At 41.7% G+C, this 25,427-nt stretch overlaps 1 protein-coding gene across 10 annotated transcripts in view; it reads right to left on the bottom strand.

Moving 5' to 3' along the window:
- rab3ip (RAB3A interacting protein (rabin3)) overlaps positions 1-25,427 on the bottom strand; it is a 72,355-nt gene that overhangs the window by 26,096 nt on the left and 20,832 nt on the right. For all 10 annotated transcript variants that reach the window (XM_078219762.1, XM_078219769.1, XM_078219766.1 and 7 more), the window contains exons 2-8: positions 24,972-25,241; positions 21,618-21,873; positions 15,737-15,832; positions 9,497-9,574; positions 8,395-8,595; positions 4,898-5,026; positions 4,118-4,230 (exon numbers count right to left, since the gene is read on the bottom strand). In XM_078219762.1, coding sequence (XP_078075888.1) covers positions 4,118-4,230; positions 4,898-5,026; positions 8,395-8,595; positions 9,497-9,574; positions 15,737-15,832; positions 21,618-21,873; positions 24,972-25,216 — 1,118 coding nt within the window. In that variant the 5' untranslated portion in view covers positions 25,217-25,241. The remainder of the gene's footprint in view (positions 1-4,117; positions 4,231-4,897; positions 5,027-8,394; positions 8,596-9,496; positions 9,575-15,736; positions 15,833-21,617; positions 21,874-24,971; positions 25,242-25,427) is intronic.

The following is a 25,427-nucleotide window of genomic DNA, read 5'->3' as shown; positions in this document are numbered from 1 at the left end:
ACAAGGTTCAGATGGCTCGACTGAGGGTTACAGGTTAGCAAGGAACGAGCTGAAAAAGGGGCTGGGGAGAGCTAGGAGGGGACATGAGAAGTCCTTGGCGGGTCGGATCAAGGAAAACCCCAAGGCTTTTTACTCTTATGTGAGGAATAAAAGAATGACCAGGGTGAGGTTAGGGCCGGTCAAGGACAGTGGTGGGAACTTGTGTATGGAATCAGTAGAGATAGGCGAGGTGATGAATGAATACTTTTTTTCAGTGTTCACCAAGGAGAGGGGCCATGTTTTTGAGGAAGAGAAGGTGTTACTGGCTAATAGGCTGGAGGAAATAGATGTTCGGAGGGAGGATGTATTGGCAGTTTTGAATAAACTGAAGGTCGATAAGTCCCCTGGGCCTGATGAAATGTATCCTAGGATTCTTTGGGAGGCGAGGGATGAGATTGCAGAGCCTTTGGCTTTGATCTTTGGGTCCTCGCTGTCCACGGGGATGGTGCCAGAGGACTGGAGAGTGGCAAATGTTGTTCCTCTGTTTAAGAAAGGGAATAGAAATGACCCTGGTAATTATAGACCCGTTAGTCTGACTTCGGTGGTTGGTAAATTGATGGAAAAGGTCCTTAGGGATGGGATTTACGACCATTTAGAAAGATGCGGATTAATCCGGGATAGTCAGCACGGATTCGTGAAGGGCAAATCGTGCCTCACAAATTTGATAGAATTTTTTGAGGAGGTAACTAGGTGTGCTGATGAAGGTAGGGCGGTTGATGTCATATACATGGATTTTAGTAAGGCGTTTGATAAGGTCCCCCATGGTCGGCTTATGATGAAAGTAAGGAGGTGTGGGATAGAGGGAAAGTTGGCCGATTGGATAGGTAACTGGCTGTCTGATCGAAGACAGAGGGTGGTGGTCGATGGAAAATTTTCGGACTGGAGGCAGGTTGCTAGCGGAGTGCCGCAGGGATCGGTGCTTGGTCCTCTGCTCTTTGTGATTTTTATTAATGACTTAGAGGAGGGGGCTGAAGGGTGGGTCAGTAAATTTGCTGATGACACCAAGATTGGTGGAGTAGTGGATGAGGTGGAGGAGTGTTGTAGGCTGCAAAGAGACATAGATAGGATGCAAAGCTGGGCTGAAAAATGGCAAATGGAGTTTAACCCTGATAAATGTGAGGTGATTCATTTTGGTAGGACTAATTTAAATGTGGATTACAGGGTCAAAGGTAGGGTTCTGAAGACTGTGGAGGAACAGAGAGATCTTGGGGTCCATATCCACAGATCTCTAAAGGTTGCCACTCAAGTGGATAGAGCTGTGAAGAAGGCCTATCGTGTGTTAGCTTTTATTAACAGGGGGTTGGAGTTTAAGAGCCGTGGGGTTATGCTGCAACTGTACAGGACCTTGGTGAGACCGCATTTGGAATATTGCGTGCAGTTCTGGTCACCTCACTATAAGAAGGATGTGGAAGCGCTGGAAAGAGTGCAGAGGAGATTTACCAGGATGCTGCCTGGTTTGGAGTGTCGGTCTTATGAGGAAAGGTTGAGGGAGCTGGGGCTGTTCTCTCTGGAGCGGAGGAGATTGAGGGGAGACTTAATAGAGGTTTATAAAATGATGAAGGGGATAGATCGAGTGAACGTTCAAAGACTATTTCCTCGGGTGGATGGAGCTATTACAAGGGGGCATAACTATAGGGTTCATGGTGGGAGATATAGGAAGGATATCAGAGGTAGGTTCTTCACGCAGAGAGTGGTTGGGGTGTGGAATGGACTGCCTGCAGTGATAGTGGAGTCAGACACTTTAGGAACATTTAAGCGGTTATTGGATAGGCACATGGAGCACACCAGGATGGTAGGGAGTGGGATAGCTTGATCTTGGTTTCAGATGAAGGTCGGCACAACATCGTGGGCCGAAGGGCCTGTTCTGTGCTGTACTGTTCTATGTTCTATGTTCAATGCTTATGTTAAAATTTTAAAAATGAATCAACATATGAGGGAGATGATTTTAATTGCAAGCTTTAAGAGGTGATATACACTGGTACTTTGCTTGAACAATAAAATCGACTAAATACTATGGATCAGTAAGTTCCCTAAGCACATGTACAGGAATACATACAAAACCATCTTAAATCTCAAGGCGGCAGTTTTGTTTTTAGGAGTTCCGAGTCTCGAATAGTTATGGGAATGCACTGGCCACAAAATCCAGTTGTGAGACAGCTTTAATGAAATAAAGTCAGAATATGTTCATTAGGTTCTTGGGGAAACAACTTGGGCAGTGATTTAAAGTTTAATGCAGGCTTTATACTTTCTGTATTATTCTAGGTACACAATGACTTACTATTCTTGCAGCTTTTGACCTTCAAGCTTCTCTCTCTCTCGTTATCTCTCCTCGCAACCCCTCTGTCCCTCACCTCTTGTCTTGTTTTCTTCATTCTAGATTTCACTACTATGTGAAACTGATCAGGAGGGCCTCTTCTATCCTGACTCTTATCAATTAACCCCTCCCAATACCCAATCACCTTTAGCCCCACAGTTTAGTATGTGTTACCTGACTAACCAGAATAGTTTGTGTGGCTGATGCTAACCTCTCAATTGTGTCTTCATATTTACCACTGCATCTCAAGGCTTTTTACATCCTCTGGGCTCATATCTCAGAGGGAAACATGCCTGCTTTAAGCTGACACAAGAAAGGTCTTTTAGCTGCTTATAAAACTTGACATAACATCCCAGAATCCTTCTACCTCGGCATCACTCCACACTTTGCCTTAGTTCTAAGTTTTCCTACTGTACTAGATAGCTTTCTCATAAGTTAAGTGTTAGTTTCAAACAATAGTTAGATTTTATAATTAGCATTCTGGTTAATAACCTAATAATCTCTCAAAACGGAACATATTTATCCCTCAAATAATTTTGAAAGCAAACAAAGTCCAAACATGCTTTTTTAAAAAATAAACCTAATTGAAATAAAAGAAAAACTTCATTTATATATGTTTTGTACCATGTCTCATTGGGGTTAGCAATCTGAATCTGTGTCTCATAGATGTATACAATTTGATCATTTCTAATATCGTAACACAGGTGAGACAATTTTCACAAAGTATCTTGAGCGATATATGCAGACCACTCTATGGTCAGATTGTACGATTACCATGAATCATTTACATAAGCAACTTACTTGTGCATGTAAGTAACAATAATAGAAAAAAGGTTAATGAAAAACATAACAGGAAATTTTGTAGACAGGAACCACATGCAGACACATGATTTTTAATTGACTGTGGCTTTTTATATGGGAAATCAAGACCAGATGTAATCATTGAATGATGGTGTTAGAAAGCGGAGGACAGTTGGACCAAGCATAATTCAGTTTCCATTTTCAAGAAAGACACAAGTTAAATAACACACCTTAAAGTAACCTGGGAAGCAGGGAAGTAGAGTTGGTTGGAGCATATTAGTACAGTATAGGCTGAGGAGATAGGAAACAAGACTGAAGTTCCACAGTTATACCATTGGCAGGAGAGTTATTACAACATGACAATATAGATAGTTTTATTAGAAATGTGAACATGGATGTTTTTAAATGGAAAAAGCTGACAAAAGGTAGTGTGCACATATTCAAAAATGTTAATATTGGACCATATAGATATTAAAGTTATATTTTAAAATGAAAAATTCAAAAGTTGATACCCAAGAAAGTCCAATACATCAAGAACCCACCATGCGCAGTACAAAATTCTTTTGTATTGGTTATCCCCAAACATCTTACTCACACCAATCCCCAGTGGTGAAGTTAAACAAATATCCTGATGCAAAATGTAAAATCAAATAGTAAAAAAAAATTAAAGAATACCAATTATTCCATTAATAATTTCAAGTAACTCAGATGGTGCAGATAACCTCCTCTAGCTGCATTTTTACATTCAATGAATTATTTAACACATTGAATTCTTGTCTTCTGATTTGGTTTCTGATATCTATTGACCAAAAGTAATTAAAAATGGCCACCACGTCTTGGATCCTCCATCAATTACTGAAACTTATAAAAAGAAAAGTACATAAATTTTCCCCCAATCAAATCAAAATAATTGCAGGACTAACATTCAAAAATGAAAAGTAGGAAAATTCAAGTTTAACTTACTTGGGTCCTCCACACTCCAGTGCAGAAGCTTTCACAACAGGAAGAGGCTGAAATCCAACTGGTTCAATGCTAAGCGTATTACCTTCCACTGCTTCAAGAATCGTTGAAGCCAGCTGCAGAAGAGGGAAAGATCATTTTTACAATCTAAAAAAAAATGTTTAACTTATTACATCAAGTCAGCATTTCTTCATCTTAAATTTTGATTACGATAAAAAAAACTTTTCAAAATGAATATTTGAATCCAATTCAACATTTGACTGCATAGTAAACACCTGGAACTGTCTCCACAAAAATCTGTGGGGGCGCTAAGTCAGTTGAAACTTTCAAAACTGAGGTCAATAGATTTACACATCAATAGTCTTTTCTTAGACAGTGCTCCTAACTTCAGCATAAGTCCATTGATGTTGAGGAGGACAACTTTGTAGAATTGACTAAGATCGCCTTAGTCTGATCTCTGAAGGATATTAGTGAATAGCAGCTGTTTAATTACATGATTATATTTTTGGTGCACAAGTTAGAAATGAGAAAATAGTTCAATTTGCTATTGTAGGATTTGAACTCATAACATTGAGATTGCCAATCTAGCAACAAAACCACTGACCTAAAATACATTTACAGAATCATTCTACTTGGGATGCCCTCTGATCAAAATACATTAGAACTAAATAAGCCTAGATTCACCTTTAAGCACAACCTACAAAATAAGCACCTCTGATTTCAGTTTCTACATTACTAACTTTATTAGTTTTAACTATATTGTTGATTTGTGCTTGTTCTTACCTCACTTTTTGAAAACGTCAAGCAAGGATAGATATCTTCTTTATAAACTCGGTCTAAAAAGCAGCAAGTTCTATCGATTGTTGGTTCTTCTTTCCATGCTTTAAATTCACCAAACAGAAGCGAATCAACCTTATTCAAATTTACACAATAGACTGTCAGTAAAAGTGAAAGCAAATTGCTAATTCCTAACTTTGGATAGTTCAAAACTATTTATTTATTAATTGTTAAAACTGTCTTTGATTTTTTTTTTGAAGTTGCAATTAAACTTTGCTATATAGACTGTTAACTCAACTCTTAATTTACTTCCAGAACTACAACGGAATGTGTGAAGATTGTAGCAAATGCAGCTACTTTGATTGGGATAGGAGCAAAGCTTTTGTGCAGCTGCATAATGTAAATTTCACATCCAAACTAGAAAGCCACTTTTCAAATTTGAGACTATGCTGTACTTCAACTAATACAGTCAGTCCCAGCTCAGTGATACATACTTGGCACAGAGTCAGAAATTGCAGGTTCACAGCCTACTCCACAAACTATGTTAATACTCCAGAGGGAGTGCTGCATTTTGAGGTGTTGCTTTGTTGAGATGTTAAGCCAAGGCTACAAAAAGATATAGATAGATAGGTTAAGTGAGTGGGCAAAGGTCTGGCAAATGGAGTATAATGTGAGAAAGTATGAAATTGAAAGAGGCATATTATCTAAATGATGAAAAATTGCAGAGCTTGGAGGTGCAGAGGGATCACACTGTCCTAGCACATGAATCACAAAAGGCTAGTATGCAGGTACAGCAAGTAACTAGGAAAGCTAATAGAATGTTACAACTTGAGAGAGAAATTGAATACAAACATCAGGAAGTTATGCTTCAGTTGTACTTAGATCTGTTCTAGATTAGCTGCAATTTAAATGTTAGGAAAGATAACCAAATTGTTATCTTGAACTTTGTCACCTATTCCATTCCCTTTCTTGGGCTGAACCACACTGTATGCAAGATTGGCATCCTATTTTGTTTCACTCATGGGCTAGGGGCATCACTAGCTTGGCCAGCATTTATTGTCCATCCCTAAAATGCCAGTAAAGCCATTTCAGAGGGCATTTTCAGGAGACAACTACATGGGTCTGGAGTAACATGTATGTCCTATGATTTTTAACAACAATTGACAATGGTCATCATTAGACTGTTAATTCCAGATTTCCTTTTTAAGTTCACCAGGAAGTTATGCTTCAGTTGTACTTAGATCTGGGCCCGAGTGAGTCACTTTATTTAAGGATGGGTGTAAATGCATTGGAAGCAGTTCAGAGAACGTTTACAAGACTAATACCTGGAATGGGTGGGTTGTCTTAGGAGGGAAGGTTAGGAGGCTAAGCTTGTATCCACTGGAGTTTAGAAGCGCAAGAGGCAATTTGATTGAAACATAAGATTCTGAGGGGTCTGGTCAGGGTGGACATGAAGCTGATGTTTCCTGTTGTGGCAAAATTTAGAACTGGGGGTCACTGCTTAAAAATAAGGGATCATCCATTTAAAATAGAAATTATGCAATTTTCTTTTCACTCAGAGGGTCATGAGTCTTTGGAATGCCCTTCCTGAAAAAGGTTGTGCAAGTAGAGTCTTTGAATATGTTTAAGGCAGAGGTGGATAGATTCTTGGTAAGCAAGGGGGTGATAAGCTGTTTGGGATTGGCAGGATGTAGATTTGGGGTTATCAGATCAGCCATGACCTTATTAAATGGCAGAGCAGGCTTGAGACTGAATGGCCCACTCCCGCTCCTTGTGTGTATGTTCATATGAAGCACTGTCTGTCCTCTCAGATGGGATGTAAAAAAAATCAAATGGCACAATTCAAAGAAAATCACAGGAATTTACCTGGTGCCAAGATCCTGATAAGCACATAGATGCAAGGGTTTTCATTCTAACTAAAAGCACTCGGATGGTAGACTATATTTGTTGAGCAAAAATTAAAACACTCCTCGATAAGCTTTCTTCCTCGAACAAGATCAGATCTAAGTTTTGTTTTTACAGTAAGCTAGAAAAATGTCCCAGGTGCTTCACAGTAACATAAATCAGATAAAAGTTGAAACAGAGACAAAGAAGATTTTAAGACGGGTAAGTTTAATAACTCTGAAAGGAGAAGTTTCAGAGGAAACTCCAGACTTTGGATTCTAGATAGTCAAAGGTGCAGCCCCAGGTAGAGAGGCACAGAGACCACGGAATGAATTAGGGAATAAGAGAATTCTTGAAGGGTAGCAGCAATACAGAGTTAGGGACAGGGGTGAGATATGAACACAAAGAATGAGAATTTTAAATATTAGGCATTGGTGGAACGAGCACCAAAGTAAATCAGCAACACCATGGATGATGGATGAACAGGTTTTGATACAGACAGCAGAGTTTTATGAGAATTCAAATTTATACAGTTTGAAAGACAAAAGGCTGGTCAAGAGAGGAACAGAATTGCTGATTCTGGAGGTAAGAAAATTGCAAATGAAGGTTTTAATAGATGAGTTGAGATAATTACAGAGATAAGCGATATCACAGAGCTGGGCATGGGGGTCAAAAGCTCAGATCAGTCAAATAAGGGAGGTGGTGCCTTACTGATATTGTCACTAGACTAGTGATCCAGAGACCCAGGATAATGCTTTAGGGACTCATGGAGAATGGTGAACTTAAAAAGGAAATCTGGAATTAACAGTCTAATGATGACCATTGTCAATTGTTGTTAAAAATCATAGGACATACATGTTACTCCAGACCCATGTAGTTGTCTCCTGAAAATGCCCTCTGAAATGGCTTTACTGGCATTTTAGGGATGGACAATAAATGCTGGCCAAGCTAGTGATACCCCTAGCCCATGAGTGAAACAAAATAGGATGCCAATCTTGCATACAGTGTGGTTCAGCCCAAGAAAGGGAATGGAATAGGTGACAAAGTTCAAGATAACAATTTGGTTATCTTTCCTAACATTTAAATTGCAGCTAATCTAGAACAGATCGTCAGAAAAGCAGATTGACAACAGAATGGCAGTGGAGGGTTTGAAGAGGTGATAGTGAGGTAAAGTTGAATGTTGGCAAGGTACATGTGGAACTAGATTTCAGCCAAGAAACAACACTGTGTACATGAGAATAAAAGGGGCCAACCATAGATTTTGGTAGGTGGGAGGGATGGTAAAGAAAATTATGGGGGTCAAGTAGTTCACCTCTCTGGACTTTATTGGCTAGGCAAGAGAAGAACCATCTCACAGAAGAAAGATGTTGACGTATGATGCTGTGGTTGACCATGCCAAAGGTTGCACAAAGATCAAGAAGGATGAGGAGAGCTCATGCAACATGTTGAGTAATGCCACTCATGATTCGACTGGAGTTTTCAATTAACATAATTATTAACCATGAATCTTGGTATTACAATTAACTTTGGACATCGAATTGGAGCCATTTGATTACTCATCAGTCATTGACCCTCATGTTACTCAAAACTTATTTTTGAAAAACTTTAAAACAACTTACCTCTTTACAATCTCTTACAATAGGTTGCATCACATTCAGCTCTTGGCTGTTGCTAGCCATAGCACTTGTACTTTTATTTCGAGCATGTCCTTTTTTAAAATGTGCTTTTGTATTCGGCTGAAACTCCTTGGTAGGTGATGTTGGTGACGAGGACTGGACTAGTGTTTTCAATGCTGCCACTTCAGCTTGCAGTACGTCAATCTATTAAATAAAAGCAAAATAATTAAATTGTTGGCTCAAATTTACGGGACAAGCAGAAACAGAAAATGCTGGGATGAATCTCAGGTTAGGGAGCATCTGTGTAGAGAAACAGAGTTGATGCTTCATCAGAACTGTGAAAGTTAGAGATGTTGAGATAATTAGATTGTAATTGTAAGTACATTGTCATTTTAAGCAAGGGCTGGGACAAGGACAAAAGGAAGGTCTGGAACTGGGTGAAAGACAAGAGAGGCTCAATGACAGAAATATTAGTCCTCCAGGGTCAAAGGTGATGGGGCAAGAAAAGAAACAAGAGGTGTGCCAAGAGCGGGTGCTGTTAACTGAAGAATAAAAAAACAAAACAAGCAAAGAAATAAAATAGGGGACAGAGTTTAGGGTCTTAAATTGTTGAAGTCAATGTTGAGTGCAAAAAGCTGTAGTGTGCCAAATTGAAAGATAAGGTGCTGTTCCACTCACTCCTTTTTGTCTCTAACTTCTCCCAATTCTGGTGAAAGAACACGGACTTCAAACATTAACCCTGTTTCTATCTACACAGATGCTGCCCAACCCATTGAGTCTTTTCAGGCATTTTTTGTTTTTGGTTCAGATTTTCAGCATTCATGGTATTCTGCTTTTCAATTTAAAAATATGGGGCTGCTTTAGCTTAACTTTGCTTACATATTTTTATAAAATAATTGACAAACATTCTATGAATTCAAAAACAAAAGTTCATAAAAGATGAATCAGGCTCAGACCAAAATAGAGAACAGAAAAGTCACATTTGATGAAAATGTTTTAAAAATTATGTCCAATGAATATGAAAATTAATCGCTAAAAAACTTACAATTATGAAACAGTCCTTGGAAAGTTGTACTAAATTTCATAATAATGGCCAAGCAGTTACCTTGCCTTGTGCTTCTTTTAGCTGTTTCTCTGCTGCAGCTTGTTTGACATTTGCTTCTCGTACCATTTTATGAGCTTCCTTAAAAGCAAGAGCAAAATGAGGACTTTTAAATGTGTTATTTCCTTAAAGAGAACAAGTTCCAAGAATGCTAATTTTGTTTCATAAAAAGTACTTTTAAAAATCCACATTTTTTCACCAGCAGCAAAGCATTTTCATCCTTGATTCAAATTTGATGGAAGTGTCATGTGTTGCAAATATGTAGTTCATTACTCATATGTTTCAGCATATAACCTTTAGTATTAGGAATTAAAGTGAACAATGGATTAAGCTTTTCTGTACCTCTTGGAAGACATGATGTGGAGATGCCGGCGTTGGACTGGGGTAAACACAGTAAGAAGTTTAACAACAACAGGTTAAAGTCCAACAGGTTTATTTGGTAGCAAATGCCACTGGCTTTCGGAGCGCTGCCCCTTCGTCAGGTGGAGTGGAGAAATGCTCACAAACAGGGCATACAGAGACAAACTCAATTGAGTTTGTGTCTCTGCATGCCCTGGAAAATGGAACACTGCATCCATTTCAGAAAGCCAATGCTAGCGTCAAACAGTACAGGATCATCAGAGCATGATTAGATGTAGAACATTTACAGCACAGAAAAATAAGCTTTTAGAAAGCTTATTCAAGTGTTTTCCTTACCTTACTCTATTATATTATACATGCTGTTAAAATGAAGGGAATTAAGCTTTTTGACAACAACTGTGTCACAAAGCAAGCCAAAATTGGATGACCGAGGTCAAAATGTGGACTCTAAGGTTGTTGCTGAGATAAAAAGCTAGGTGTACGTGCTGAACTCTGCACAAACTTTGGACTAAATTATGTCAGCATAGACCAATTAGGTTGCTGGATCCCCTTAAGAGCTTAAAGAAGGACAGTTTTGGACATTGTTAGCATGTCCCAGGAAAGGACAAGACAAGAAAAGATCCAGAAAAGAGGACAAGAACCAAAGACTGCTGATTGACTACTGCTGTTTTTTATGTATCATATTGTGTCTATTAACTGAACTCAAAAAATCGTTTTGATAATTAAATCATCGGGTGTCCGTACCCAGTAGATTTCAAGGTGATCAAGATTGTGAAATCTTACAAACATAAGCTCTTCTTAAAATCAGTCCTATTAAAGCTCATTAAAAACAAAGAGGAGAAGCAGTTGTCCATATATTCCCTCAAGCCCCCTCTGGTACTCAATAGGCTCATGTCCCAACACCAAACTCAAAAGGACACCCTAAACTGTACCAACATGCAAATTACATTTTTGTTTGGTCCTTAAAATATGGAATTAATAGCAACAAATCAGCAAGGTGTTATCAATGGGGAAAAATCAAATACTAGTGAGAAGAACAAGATTAGGGGCCTGATTTTACCAAAACTTAGCACCCGCGGTAAAGTTGGGCGTCGGGCCTTTAACGCAATCTGCACCCGATTCCGAGCAGTTCGCGCCTTTACCGACACCCGATTCGGGTGCGGGGGATATCGGGCGGCCCGACGATTTAACTGCATTTGCATGTATTTAAATAGACTTAATGAACCACGCGCCCAACTCCACCGCCAAATACCACTTTACTGTCTTCTGGCCCGGTCCGCGTCTGCGCTGTTACCAACCTGCAAAATAAAAGTCTGAAGTTGCCGCTGCAGCCTCCGAAGAGCGGGGTCAGAGACTGCAATGGCTCTGACCCAGATCATCCTCTGGTCAGGGCGGGAGGAGAAGAGGGGGTGTGACGTCTCATCCCCTGTGTGTGTGTGTGTGTGTGTGTGTGGGGGGAGGGGGGGGGGGGGGGGTGTGCGGCATCTCATCCTCTGGTCGGGGGGGGGGGGGGGGGGGGGGCGGGGGGGAGGCGGGTTGGCTGCCAGTCTGTGGCCGATGCCTCCTGCCAGAGTGGACGTGAGGCCATGCCATTCCACGAAACCTTCAGGATGAAGCGATTCCTCGCTAAGAAGGTGGAGCAGAACTGGCCGATTCCACAGTGTAAAGGGATACACCATCACTGGTACGCTACCAGCCACAGCCATCTCTCCCGCTCTCTCGCACCTGCAGGGAAGAGTAATCTGTGGCTGGTAGTGTACCAGTGATGGTGCCAGGAGGCATCGGCCACAGACTGGCAGCCGACCCGACCCCCCCCCCCCCCCCCCGACCAGACGGATGAGAGGTCACACCCCCTCCCCTCCCCCCAGGGGATGACCAGTCACACACTCCCCCACCCCGCCCCAACCAGAGGATGAACGTCAGAGAGCCGCCTTCTGCTTTTTTCTTTCATGCCCGGGCACGCACTGTCAGATTTTTTTCGAACTGCACATGCGCAGTTCAAAGCTCCGATTGGTCCACCAGTGCTAAGCCCCACACACAGCGCGGATCTGGCCGGAGCTGGCAAAACGCGTATGGGCGCGCTGGAAAGAGGATTCCAGGCGCGGATCTATTTGACGCCCAGATTCGGCACTTAGGCTCAAAATGGTAAAATAGGGCCCTAGGTGTAAAGAATTCTATGATTAAGGGGATGGATAGCCAGTTTTGCAGCTCTGCCCTGGGTCACATTTGGTCTGCTACCTCCCAGATGTCAGATCACATAACAGCAGGTGAAAACATTTCTGCATTAAGAGGTTGGCCTGCCAAATGCTCAGTCTTGGGGATAGAATAGACGACTACGAAGTCCTTTCTAGAGAAAGGGTTGAAAGTCAGAATCTTTTTCCCCCAGAGTTGAAATGTGTAATACTAGGGAGCATGCACTTAAGGTGAGGGGGAACATTTAAAGATGTGAGGGTTACGTTTTTTTAAGACACAGACAATGGTAGGTGTCTAGAACGCGCTGCCAGGAGTGGTGGCATAGGCATATACAATAGGGCATTTAAGGGGCTTTTAGACAAGCACATGAATATGCATGGAATAGAGGGATATGGGCCAAAGGCAGGCAGAAGGGATTAGTTTAATTTGGCATCATGTTCAGCACAACATTGTGGGCCAAAGGGGCTGTTCGTGTGCTGTACGGTTCTATGTTCTAAAACTCCATGTTATCTTAGAGCCTTAGTTCAACAATGACACTGGTTAGGTAAAAGTACAGGAACATTGTTTTAATATACAGACGTAGAAAAGCCAAATTGGGAAACATTGAAGCATTTTTAGGAGTAAGAGGGTAGCACGAGAAAGAGTAGGCCCACTCAAGGACAATGGAGAGAAGTTACGCGTGGAGCCACAGGAAGTGGGTAATCCTCAGTGAGTACTTCGGATCGGTATTCACCAAGGATAAGGACATGATGGATGTCGAGGTCAGGGGTAGGTGCGTGAACGCACTAGAGAATGTCAGTATATCGAAGCAGCCCGGATGGGATCTATCACAAGTTACTGCAGGAGGCGAGGGGAGAAATAGCTGGGGCCTTTTAACATACCTTCACATCCTCTTTGACCACAAACGAGGTTCCAGAGGACTGGAGAATAACCAATGTTGTTCCCTTGTTTAAGAAAGGAAGCAGGGATAATCCAGGAAATTACAGGAGCCTGACATCATTTGAGGGGGGGGGGGGGGGGGGGGCTGTTTTTGGTGGAAACACTGAGGGATAGGATATATGCACATTTGGAAGAAAATTGACTAGTTAGTGATAGGCAACATTATTTTGCACAGAGAAGGTCATGTCTCGTCAACTTGATTGAGTTTTTGAAGAGGTGACAATGATAATTGATGAGGGAAGGGCTGTGGATGTAGTTTAAATGGACTTTAATAAGGCACTTGTCAAGGCCCCACATGGCAGATTGGTACAAAAACTAAAATTACATAGGTTTGGAGTGGGCTGGCTCAATGGATACAGAACTGGCTTGGTTATAGAAGACTGAGTAGCGGTGGAAGGGTGTTATTCAGAATGGAGTTCTGTAGCGAATGATGTTCTACATGAATCAGTGCTGGGACCTATGTTGTTTATAGTATATATAAATGATCTGGAGGATAATGTGGGTGGTCTTATTAATAAGTTTGGGAATGACATGAAGATTAGTAGAGTTGCTGATAGTGCCGGAGATTGTCAGAGGATACAACAGGATATAGGTAGATTGGGGACTTGGGCACAGAAATGACAGATGGAGTTTAATCCGGACAAATACGAGGTAATACATTTTGGAGGATCAAATTTAGGTGTGAACTATACTGTAAATGGCAAAACCCTTAGGAACATTAACATAGAAGGATCTAGGCGTGCAGGTCCACAGTTCCCTAAAAGTGGCAGCACAGATGGCCAAGGTGATTAAGAAGGCATATGGCAAGCTTGCCTTCATCAGCCGGGGCATTGAGTACAAGAGTTGGCAAATCATGTTGCAGCTATATAAAACCTTGGTTAGGCCACATTTGGAGTAGTGTGTGTAGTTCTGGTCACCACACTACCAAAAGGACGTGGAAACTTTGGAGTGCAAAGAAGGTTCACCAGGATGTTACCTGGTCTCAAGGGCGATGGCTATGAGGAGAGGTTGAATCAACTAGGATGGTTTTCACTAGAAAGACAGAGGCTGAGGGGAGATCTTAGAGGTCTACAAAATTATGAGAGGCATAGACAAGGTGGCGAGTGGGACACTTGTTCCAAGGGTGGAAGTGTCAATTCCAAGAGGGCACAGGTTCAAGGTGAGAGGGGGAAGTTTAAGGGAGATGTGCAGGGGAAGTTTTTCCATGCAGAGTATGGTGGTTGTCTGGAATACGCTGCCAGAGGAGGTGGTGGAAGCAGACATTAGCAACATTTAAGAGGCATCTGGATGGGTACATGAATAGGGAGGGAATAGAGGGATACGGACCAAGTAAGGGCAGAAGTTCGGGCATCATGATCAGCATAGGCTTAGGAGGGCCGAAGGGCCAGTTCCTGTGCTGTATTTTTCTTTGTTCTTATTCATTTTGTGTGAAATGAATATAACAGATGAAATAATTTTGTCTGGTACAGATAAAATGAAAAAAGGGATAAAATGCAAGATTAATGCACTCTACTCAGTTAAGAGAAAACAGGGAGCAATAACTTTGTAGTTAACTCTAGGAAACGTGCAGGAAGAGATTTACGAGGCATCGACTCAGAAATCTATAAAGGGTGCAACATGATCATAGAATAACTGGTCATGGAACCTACTTCAGTCAGGACACTATTGGTCTTGATATTAAGTAACAGATGGTAAAACAGGTCAGCCTCAAAGCAATTTAGGAAATATCCATCTTTAGTCCCATTACTTTCTTCAATGGTACTAAATCCACTGATCTTAAATCCCTCACCTTGACATTTTTTTAAGTTTACCCTATACAACTGGTATGTTGTCTTCTTTCACCATTGCAAAAAGGAATGCAAAGAACTCTTAACTAGGCTCCCATTTCCATACTACTCATTACAGTCTCGCATCTTTCTTCAATGGGCCCACATTACTCTCTGCCACTCTCTTTCACATAATACATTTCTAAAAATGTTTGTGGTTAGTTTGGATATCCCTTACAAGTTTATTTTCCATTTTTGCACCTCTTAAAATTGTAAACTATTATTGGCTTGACAGCTCTCCGAATCCACTTTCCCTTGCATTTGCTTTTTATCTTCATAATGTTACATACCTCATTATTATTGACCTTGGTTACTTAACTAAACGTGGAGCCTGTGTCTTTTCGGGATACAGATTGTACCAAATGTTTTTTGAATACTCTCCATGGTTTGTGTGTTTACTCAATCCAGTTTTACTTTAGTTTGTTATCCACCAGCAAATCTAATTTGGTACTGTAATAATCTTGCTGAGGCCAATCTTCCGTTACCAACACCCTTTATTTACATGGTGAATAAAGCACAGCATCTGCAGCTACAGGTCAAGCCCACGTGTTCTTTGGCTGCTGCCATAGTAGATATAGCTGTTAAACTCCAGCTGCACCTTTTCTCTTGGACGAACCTCCACTTGCTCAGTAGGGGGACTCTTACTCCACAAGGAGATCTATTGATGATCCCTCTAGCCATAACAGGTCTGTTCCCTGGTCAATTCCAAAAATCTAATTCTAGAAAAAAACTGTCCCGACTCAGTAATCAGTTCAACCAAGTCTAGGTATTTGCAGGAGGGAAGCACATTTGAAACTCAATTTCACTTGACAGTAGTGCACAAAACTGAAGTTTTGTAAAGGCATGGATAAATTGAATTATACATTCAATAGAATCAGTTCCATTCAATATGGCCAAGGTCCAGCTTGTACTGGTTAATACAAACCTCAAATAAACTAGCCGTAAGTTCTTCTAGTTCTTGGCCCAACTGGTCTCTAACTTTGGATAATCGCTCACATTCTTCATCTTTTAGTTTCAACTCCTGTAATGCAGCAATTACAGATAATTACCTTTTAATAATTTATAAGCTGTCCTACTACAAAAAACATGCAATTTTTATAACTTTATCTGAACATTTGAACGTTCAAGAGAGGAGATTTTCACTTCCCGAGGACACGTACCAACCGACTCAAGAATAGCTTCTACCATCAGACTTTTGAATGGACCTACCTTGCATTAAGTTGATCTTTCTCTACACCCTAGCTATGACTGTAACACTACATTCTGCACCCTTTCCTTTCCTTCTCTACGTATCGTATGCTGTGTCTGTATAGCGCGCAAGAAACAATACTTTCCACTGTATACTAATACATGTGACAATAAATCAATTCAAACTATTAGTAGATTTACTGAACAATAGAAAAAGTTGTCTTTTTCAGTTGCCAATTTTAACCTCAAATTCGCAGAAGGGCTACATACAAAACATTATATAGGGTGAAGAAACTGCTTCCATTTCATTTGATATTTTTGCCCAAGGTGAGAATACAACCTTGCGGCTATGAGACTTGTGCTAATTAGCTTAACCTAAACATAAAAATAACCATAAATGTCAAGTACCGACTAAGTATGCGTGGCACATCAGGCAGCTAACTCCTTCAATTATATACATCCTTTATATATTTGCAAAGTTGGATTGACTATTACCATTTTGAAATGTGCTTTTGTTAATCAGTAAAAGTGTTCTTATAATGGCTACATTATTAAATCATCAACTGCACCAGGCTGTTTCACTACTGTAAAAATTACATTCAAAGGTGACAACTGTTTCTATATAACAGAATTGTTTTATGAACTCATGTACACATGAGGATATTAGTGTAACAAAGCTATGTGCACCTGTCAATTATTTTGCTCCATTACACTGGTAATTCTCATCAAGAATTACAGCAACTTTGCCATGAAATATTAAATTTATATGACACCTCTATCATAATGGAACATCACAAAGTGATTCACAAGACAATTATAAAACAAAACATGGTGATTTAGATCAGGTGACCTAAAGGAAGGCACGGGGGTGTAGGGCCAGAGAGTTGCAATTGAAGGCAAAGGAGGAATTAAAAAAGAATTTGGGATGCTCAAGAGACAAGATTTAGATGAGAGCAGATATCTCAGAGGATTGTGGAACTGGAGGAGCTTACAGAGATGAGGGGAGGCAAATGTGGGAGGCCAGCTCAGAGTACTAGGGAACAGACAAGACTAAAGGTAACAAAAGCACAAATAGAGGGTTTCAGCAACAGATGAGCTGATGTAGGGGTGAAGTTTCAAAGGTGGAAAACAGCAGTCTGAGTGAGTGTGTTTGGAAGCTCATCTCATGGTCAAATAAACAAGTTACAAACAGACTGATTTAGTCTCAGATAGTTGTTGAGGAGGAGGGATGCAGTTGGCAGCTAGGGAACAGAGTTTTGAACAGAGACTTAAAATAAAAACTTCAGCTTCCCAATATTTAATTGGACGAATTTTCTGCTCATCCAGTACTGGAAAGAAAACTAAAATGTAAAGGGACGAAACTTCCCATTTGCACAGCCATTGCTCAATCTATCGTCTTTTTCACTCTTTCATGGAGATGGGCATCACTAGCAAGACTAACATTTATACGGCCCACCCCTAATTACCCTCAAGAAGGTGGTGGCCAGCTGTCTGCCTGAACCGCTGTAGCATGTGGTGCAGGTACACCCAGTGCTGTTAGGGAGGGAGTTCCAGGATTTTGACCCAGGGACAGTGAAGGAATGGTGAAATAGTTCCAAGTCAGACTAGTGTGTGTGGCTCAAGGGAAATTACAGGTAGTGGCGTTCCCATGCACCTGCTGACCTTTGTCCTTCTCGGTGGTGGAGGTCATTGGTCCAGGAAGTGCTGTTGAAGGAGCTGTTGTGAGTTATAATATTGCATCATGCACATGATACACACTGCTGCCACTGTGCATCAGTGGTGGAAGGTGAAGGTGTCGGATGGTGTGCCAAATAGGTTGCTTTGTTCCGGATGCATCTTCAGCATTGCTGGAATTCCACTGATCCACACAGGTTGAGAGCATTCCATCACATTCCTCGCTTGTGCCTTGTAGATGATAGACAGGCTTTGGGGAATCAGGTGCTGAATTACTCTGTGCAGAATTCCAAGCCTATACCCTGCTCCAGTTCAATTTCTGGTCAATGTAATGCCCAGGTTATTGACAGAAGGAGATTCAGAAATGGTAATGTCATTGAAAGACACCTTAATGGAGATGGTTATTGCCTGGCACTTGTGGGGTGCAAATGTTACTTGTCACTTATCAGGCCAAGTCGGAATGTTGTCCCAGTCTTGTTGCATATGGGCACGTATAGCTTCAGCATCTTAAGAGTCGTGAATAATGCTCAACATGTGCAATCATCAGCGAAGATCCCCTTTCCCACCTTATGATGGATGAAGGTCATTGATGTAGTTGCTGAAGATGGTTGGGCCTCAGGACACTAGACTGACCTCCAACAATGTCCTTTTTCTTTGTGCTTGATCTGATTCTAACCAGTGGAGAGTTTTCCCCGATTCCCACTGACTAGGGTTTGCTAGGGTTCCTTGATGTTGCACTTGTTTGAATGCAGCCTTGATGCCAAAGGCAATCGCTCTCACCTCATCAGCTCTTGTCCATGTTTGGACCAAGGCTGCAATTGGATCAGAAGCCAGGTCAACCTGACAGAACCCAGGTCATAGAATCCTACAGTGCAGAAAGAGGCCATTCGGCCCATCAAGTTTGCACCAACCACAATCCCACCCAGGCCCTATCCCTACATATTTACCCACTAATCCCTCTAACCTATGCATCCCGGGACACTAAGGAGCAATTTAGAATGGCCAATCAACGTAGCCCACACATCTTTGGACTGTGGGAGGAAACCGGAGAACCCGGAGGAAACCCACGCAGACACAGGGAGAATATACAAACTCCACACAGACAGTGACCCGAGCCGAGATTCGAACCCAGGTCTCTGGAGCTGTGAAGCAGCAGTGCTAACCACTGTGCTACCGTGCCGCCCTAACAGAACCCAAACTAAGCATCAGTGAGCAAGTTGTTTCTGAACAAGTGCCGCTTGATAGCACTGTTGATGACCCCTTCCATCGCTTTGCTAATAATCGAGAGTAGACTGATTGGGGTAGTAATAGGCCAGGTTGGATTTGTCTTGTTTTTTTTTGTCAGCAAGACATACCTGAGCTGTTTTTCACATTTCTGGATAGGTGCCAGTATTGTAGCTGTACTTGAATATCTTGGTTAAGAATTCAGATAGTTTTGGAGCATGTCTTCAGTATTATTGTCAGAATGTCATTAGGGTCCATAGCCTTTGCAGTATCCAGTGTCTTCAGCCATCTCGATAGCATGTAGAGTAAATTAAATTGACTTAAAACTGGCATTTATGACATTGGGGGCCTCAGGGGAAGGCAAAGATGAACTTGGCACTTCTGGCTGAACACAGTTGCAAATGCTTCAGCCTTGTCTTTTGCACTGATGCACTGGGCTTCCCTATCAGGAGATTGGCACAGTGGCAAGCACTGCTGCCTCAATGCCAGGGACCTGGGTTAAATTCCTGTCTGTGGAGTTTTCCCCTTATCTGCTGGTTAGGTGCACTGGCCATGCTAAATTCTCACTCAGCATACCCAAATAGGCGCTGAAGTGTAGTGACTAAGGGACTTTCGCAGTAACTTCATTGCAGTAACTTCATTGCAGTGTTAATGTAAGCCTACTTGTGACACTAAAACTGAATTGAACATTGAGAACGGGGCTATTTAGGGAGCCTTCTCCCCCCGTTAGGCTATTTAATTGCCCACCACCATTCTGGACTGCAAAGCTTCGATCTAATCTGTTGGTTGTGGGATCACTTAGCTCGGTCTCTCACATGCTGCTTCACTGTTTGGCACTCAAGTAGTCAAGTGTTGTAACTTAATTAGCTTTTTAGATATGCCTGGTGCTGATCTTGGCATGCCCTCCTGCACCCTTCATTGCAACAGGGTTGATCCCCCCCCCCCCCGGTTTGATGGTAACAGTATAGGATATGCCGGGTCACATGGGTATAGATTATGGTTGCATAGAATTCTGCTGCTGCTGATGCCCAGATGATTGGCTTTATCTATTCGACATCTATCCCATTTAGTACCATGAAAGTACCACATAACATGGAGGATATCCTCAGTGTGAAGATAGGACATCGTTTCCACAAAGACTGCATGGTGGTCACTCCTACCAACACTGTCATGGACAGATGCATCTATGGTACATAGATTGGTGAGGATGAGGTCAAGTAGCTTTCACCTCTTGTTGGTTCCCTCACCACCCGCCACAGACGGAATCCAGCAGCTCTGTCCTTTAGGACTCGGCCAGCTCATTCAGTGGCGATGCAACTAAGCCACTCTTGGGTGATGGACACTAAAGTTTTCTTTTTATTCATTCATGGGATGTGAGCATCAATAGCTGGGCCCCCATTTGTTGCCCACCTTCTAATTGTCCTTGAGCTGAGTAGCATGCTAGGACATTTCAGAGTCAATCACATTGCTGTGGATCTGGAATCACATGTAAGCCAGAACAGGTAAGGACAGTAGATTTCCTTCTCTAAAGGACATTAGTGAACAAGATGGGTTTTTACAACAATTGAAAGTGGTTTCATGGTCATTAGACTTTAATTCCAGATTTTTATTTAATCCAGATTTCACCTTCTGTTGTGGCGGGATCCAAACCTGAGTTCCCAGAACTTTACCCTAGGTCCCTAGATCATCAGCCCAATGATACCACCACTGTGCTAAAGCTTCCACCCAGAGTACAGTTCTATGCCCTACCCACTCTCAAGTGCTTCTTCCAAGTGGTATTCAACATGGAGGACCATCGATTTATTAGCTGGAGGGAGAACTCGAGATTGTAGTTAGCAGCAGGTTTCCATGTCCATGTTTTACCTGACACCATGGAGACTTCATGGGGTCTAGAATCGATGTTTACAACTCCCAAGGCAATTCCCTCTCAACTGTGTACCACTGTGCCGCCACTTTGGTGGGGTCTGCCTTGCCAGTGGGGCAGGGCACACACAGGGATGGTGATAGTGGTACCTGGGACATTGTCTGTAACATATATGAGTCAATGAAAATGACTGTCAGGTTGTTGCTCGATTGGTCTTTGAGACAGCTCTCTCATTTTTGGTACAAGCCCCCAAACATTGGTAAGCGGAGTCAATATGGTTTGGTTTGCTGTTGTCGTTTCTGGGTGTTCCGTCTGGTTTCATTCCTTTTTATAGGCTTTGTAGTAGTTTGATACACCGAGTGGCTTGCTAGCCGTTTCAGAAGGCATTTAAAAATCAAACATTTTGCTGAGAGTCTGGAATCAAATGTAGGTCAGACCAGCTAAAGACTGCCAATTTCCTTTCCTAAAAGGATGGGTGTTTATGCCAATCAACAATGGTTTTATGGTCACTATTACAAAGACTAGCTTTTTAATTCCAGATTTGTTAACTGAATTTATATTCCACCAGCCACTGTGGTGGAATTCAAACCAGTGTCCCCAGAGCATTAGCCTGGGCATCTGAATTACCAGCCCATTAACATCATCATTATGTTACTGATTTCTCCTTGTGCCAACAATGATGCTCAGAAGAAAGAAAAATAAAGTCATGAACAAAACCTTCAGTCTCTATTCATATTAGCTGCATTGAAGTCTGATCTTAAAACTTTGTGACTAACATTTCTAATAATCCTTAAATACACTTACTTTTACATTGACAATTGACCTTTGACAATTAAGCAAAGATAACCTTACTTACCCTTTGAGCCTTGGCAAGTTCTTCCTTCAATCTTTCATAGCCTTTTTCCCTTACTTCCAGCACAAATGGACTTCTCAAATGAGACAGACTGTCTGTGCTTTGTCCCAAGGCATCCTCAGCATCTTCTTGCACTTCATTTGCTAGTACACCTTGTAAAAACTCCACCTCTGCACGATGGTTGCCAATATCACTTGCCTGCTGTTTTGGTGAGCCATGCACTGCTCCAGAGGTGGCGCATGATATTGAGAATGGATTGCTGGAATCATTAATACATTATGAAAAAATGACAAACACCTAGTTTTTAAAAATGAACTAAGATGAACTAACTGATTTCAGCCCAAGTGCAAAACTGTACAGAACCATTGAATTAAAGGGATAAATCGCAGAGTGAAATTAGTAACAGATTACTGCAGCATAGCAATGGCCTGTCTCAGTACTGTAAACTTCTACAGTCTGTACGTGGAACATTATTACAGTTATACATAAAAGCAAATTTTGAACAAAATTTCAGAACCTCTTAGATCAAGGGCACACTTTTAGAATTTGACAGCTCCACAAAACAAAACAGAGGGAAGCTTATGTAGGGATGAGGAAACAAGGTTCAGATGGCTCGATTGAGGGTTACAAGTCAGCAAGGAATGAGCTGAAAAAGGGGCTTAGGAGAGCTAGGAGGGGACACGAGAAGTCCTTGGCAGGTCGGATCAAGGCTTTTTACTCTTATGTGAGGATGACCAGGGTGAGGTTAGGGCTGGTCAAGGACAGTAGTGGGAACTTGTGTACGGAGTCAGTAGAGATAGGCGAGGTGATGAATGAATACTTTTCTTCAGTGTTCACCAAGGAGAGGGGCCATGTTTTTGAGGAAGAGAAGGTGTTACAGGCTAATAGGCTGGAGGAAATAGATGTTCGGAGGGAGGATGTCCTGGCAGTTTTGAATAAACTGAAGGTCGATAAGTCCCCTGGGCCTGATGAAATGTATCCTAGGATTCTTTGGGAGGCAAGGGATGAGATTGCAGAGCCTTTGGCTTTGATCTTTGGGTCCTCGCTGTCCACGGGGATGGTGCCAGAGGACTGGAGAATGGCGAATGTTGTTCCTCTGTTTAAGAAAGGGAATAGAAATGACCCTGGTAATTATAGACTGGTTAGTCTTACTTCGGTGGTTGGTAAATTGATGGAAAAGGTCCTTAGAGATGGGATTTATGACCATTTAGAAAGATGCGGATTAATCCGGGATAGTCAGCACGGATTCGTGAAGGGCAAGTCGTGCCTCACAAATTTGATTGAATTTTTTGAGGAGGTAACTAAGTGTGTTGATGAAGGTAGGGCAGTTGATGTCATATACAAGGGTTTTAGTAAGGCGTTTGATAAGGTCCCCCATGGTCGGCTTATGATGAAAGTGAGGAGGTGTGAGATAGAGGGAAAGTTGGCTGATTGGATAGGTAACTGGCTGTCTGATCGAAGACAGAGGGTGGTGGTCGATGGAAAATTTTCGGATTGGAGGCAGGTTGCTAGCGGAGTGCCGCAGGGATCAGTGCTTGGTCCTCTGCTCTTTGTGATTTTTATTAATGACTTAGAGGAGGGGGCTGAAGGGTGGATCAGTAAATTTGCTGATGACACCAAGATTGGTGGAGTAGTGGATGAGGTGGAGGGCTGTTGTAGGCTGCAAAGAGACATAGATAGGATGCAAAGCTGCGCTGAAAAATGGCAAATGGAGTTTAACCCTGATAAATGTGAGGTGATTCATTTTGGTAGGACTAATTTAAATGTGGATTACAGGGTCAAAGGTAGGGTTCTGAAGACTGTGGAGGAACAGAGAGATCTTGGGGTTCATATCCACAGATCTCTAAAGGTTGCCACTCAAGTGGATAGAGCTGTGAAGAAGGCCTATAGTGTGTTAGCTTTTATTAACAGGGGGTTGGAGTTTAAGAGCCGTGGGGTTATGCTGCAACTGTACAGGACCTTGGTGAGGCCACATTTGGAATATTGTGTGCAGTTCTGGTCACCTCACTATAAGAAGGATGTGGAAGCGCTGGAAAGAGTGCAGAGGAGATTTACCAGGATGCTGCCTGGTTTGGAGGGTAGGTCTTATGAGGAAAGGTTGAGGGAGCTAGGGCTGTTCTCTCTGGAGCGGAGGTGGCTGAGGGGAGACTTAATAGAGGTTTATAAAATGATGAAGGGGATAGATAGAGTGAACGTTCAAAGACTATTTCCTCGGGTGGATGGAGCTATTATAAGGGGGCATAACTATAGGGTTCGTGGTGGGAGATACAGGAAGGATATCAGAGGTAGGTTCTTTACGCAGAGAGTGGTTGGGGTGTGGAATGGACTGCCTGCAGTGATAGTGGAGTCACACACTTTAGGAACATTTAAGCGGTTATTGGATAGGCACATGGAGCACACCAGGATGATAGGGAGTGGGATAGCTTGATCTTGGTTTCAGATAAAGCTCGGCACAACATCGTGGGCCGAAGGGCCTGTTCTGTGCTGTACTGTTCTATGTCTATGTTCTAAATGTCAAGTCTCGAATAGGCAAACATAGTTAAGATGACGCAAGATGATGTGAAAGTCAGAACCAAAAGAACTTCCTGCAATGAAAACCAACAATGCAGAAAGTTAATGCACCTGGACTTTTGAAAACAGCATGAAAGGCACTTGCAATGCACAGTTATAGCAGTAATGAATCTAAGTATTTAGGAGACCTGAAAGGGATGTCACTTATTCAGCAAATTGCCATTTTTTTTAAAAACCAAATTTCTCTGCTCTTCTTTTGAAGGTACTGACATTGACGAAGGTATAGATCCATAAAGGCCATCTGGTACCTCACACAAATGTATTTTAATCGATATGCTTGCAATTAGAGGCAAGGCTATATTTACCATCGGGGATATCACAACCAAATATCACCTAGTCCTCACCTGCTATGCATAGAAGTGATTGCTGATAGATAAGAATCCAAAGTGGGAAACCAGCTGGCATTTCTTCTCTATTGCTGAAGGATACTAAAAGTCAACTAGTCAAATTTATGGTCATCCTATGGGATCATTCCTGGGACTTTCTGTCTTAGTTGCACTTTCACTTTACTAAGTTACCCATTATTAAAGCTTGCCAAATGTTACCTTTTACTAGTGGTCCAGAATAACATTAAAATTGAAGATCAATGTGTGACATTGAAACTAAACAGATACTGTACCTGCTAAAAAGGAAATAGCCAAAATAAAGGTTAAGTTCTAATTCTAAAGAAAACACCCTTATTCCTCCTAAACCTATGCTTTCTCAACAAGAATATCATAGATTTTACGAAAAAACAATTCAGCAGCATAGTAAAAGCTAACAATTAAACCTGGAAGTTATACATACCTGACATTTTTTGATTCTCCACTGCTGAGATGTTGAGAGGATGGATAAATTGGTTGTGTTGGAAGGTCTACAGCAATCAGGGTACTGGTTTGAACTGGGGATGAGCTCACTAGTGAGTGAGGGTGATAAGAGAGTCCTGATGTGGCAGTTTCTGTAGTCTCTAGTTGAGCCAGTTCAGAGTAATCTGGAGAGGAAGGTGAAGCTAAATTCACTTCATGGAAGCCTTCAAGAGTGTTGCTTGCCATAGCAGTGGGTTCATTATATAAAGCCCTATGTATATGAAGAAAAAAGGTAAATTTAGAAAGTTTGAGAAAATGAGGCCACTGATAAAATCCAACTACTTTCAATGTGGTCTTCAAGCTCTTAATACTGGAATGGTAGTGCACTTGACTGTACAAAACAAACACCAAACAAGTAGGAGACCGAATTAGCGAAGGTATTCCAAGAGATATAGCA

This window comes from Mustelus asterias, chromosome 9 (genome assembly GCF_964213995.1).
Source record: "Mustelus asterias chromosome 9, sMusAst1.hap1.1, whole genome shotgun sequence".
Lineage (NCBI taxonomy): Eukaryota > Metazoa > Chordata > Chondrichthyes > Carcharhiniformes > Triakidae > Mustelus > Mustelus asterias.
This window is presented reverse-complemented; position numbering and strand designations above follow the sequence as displayed.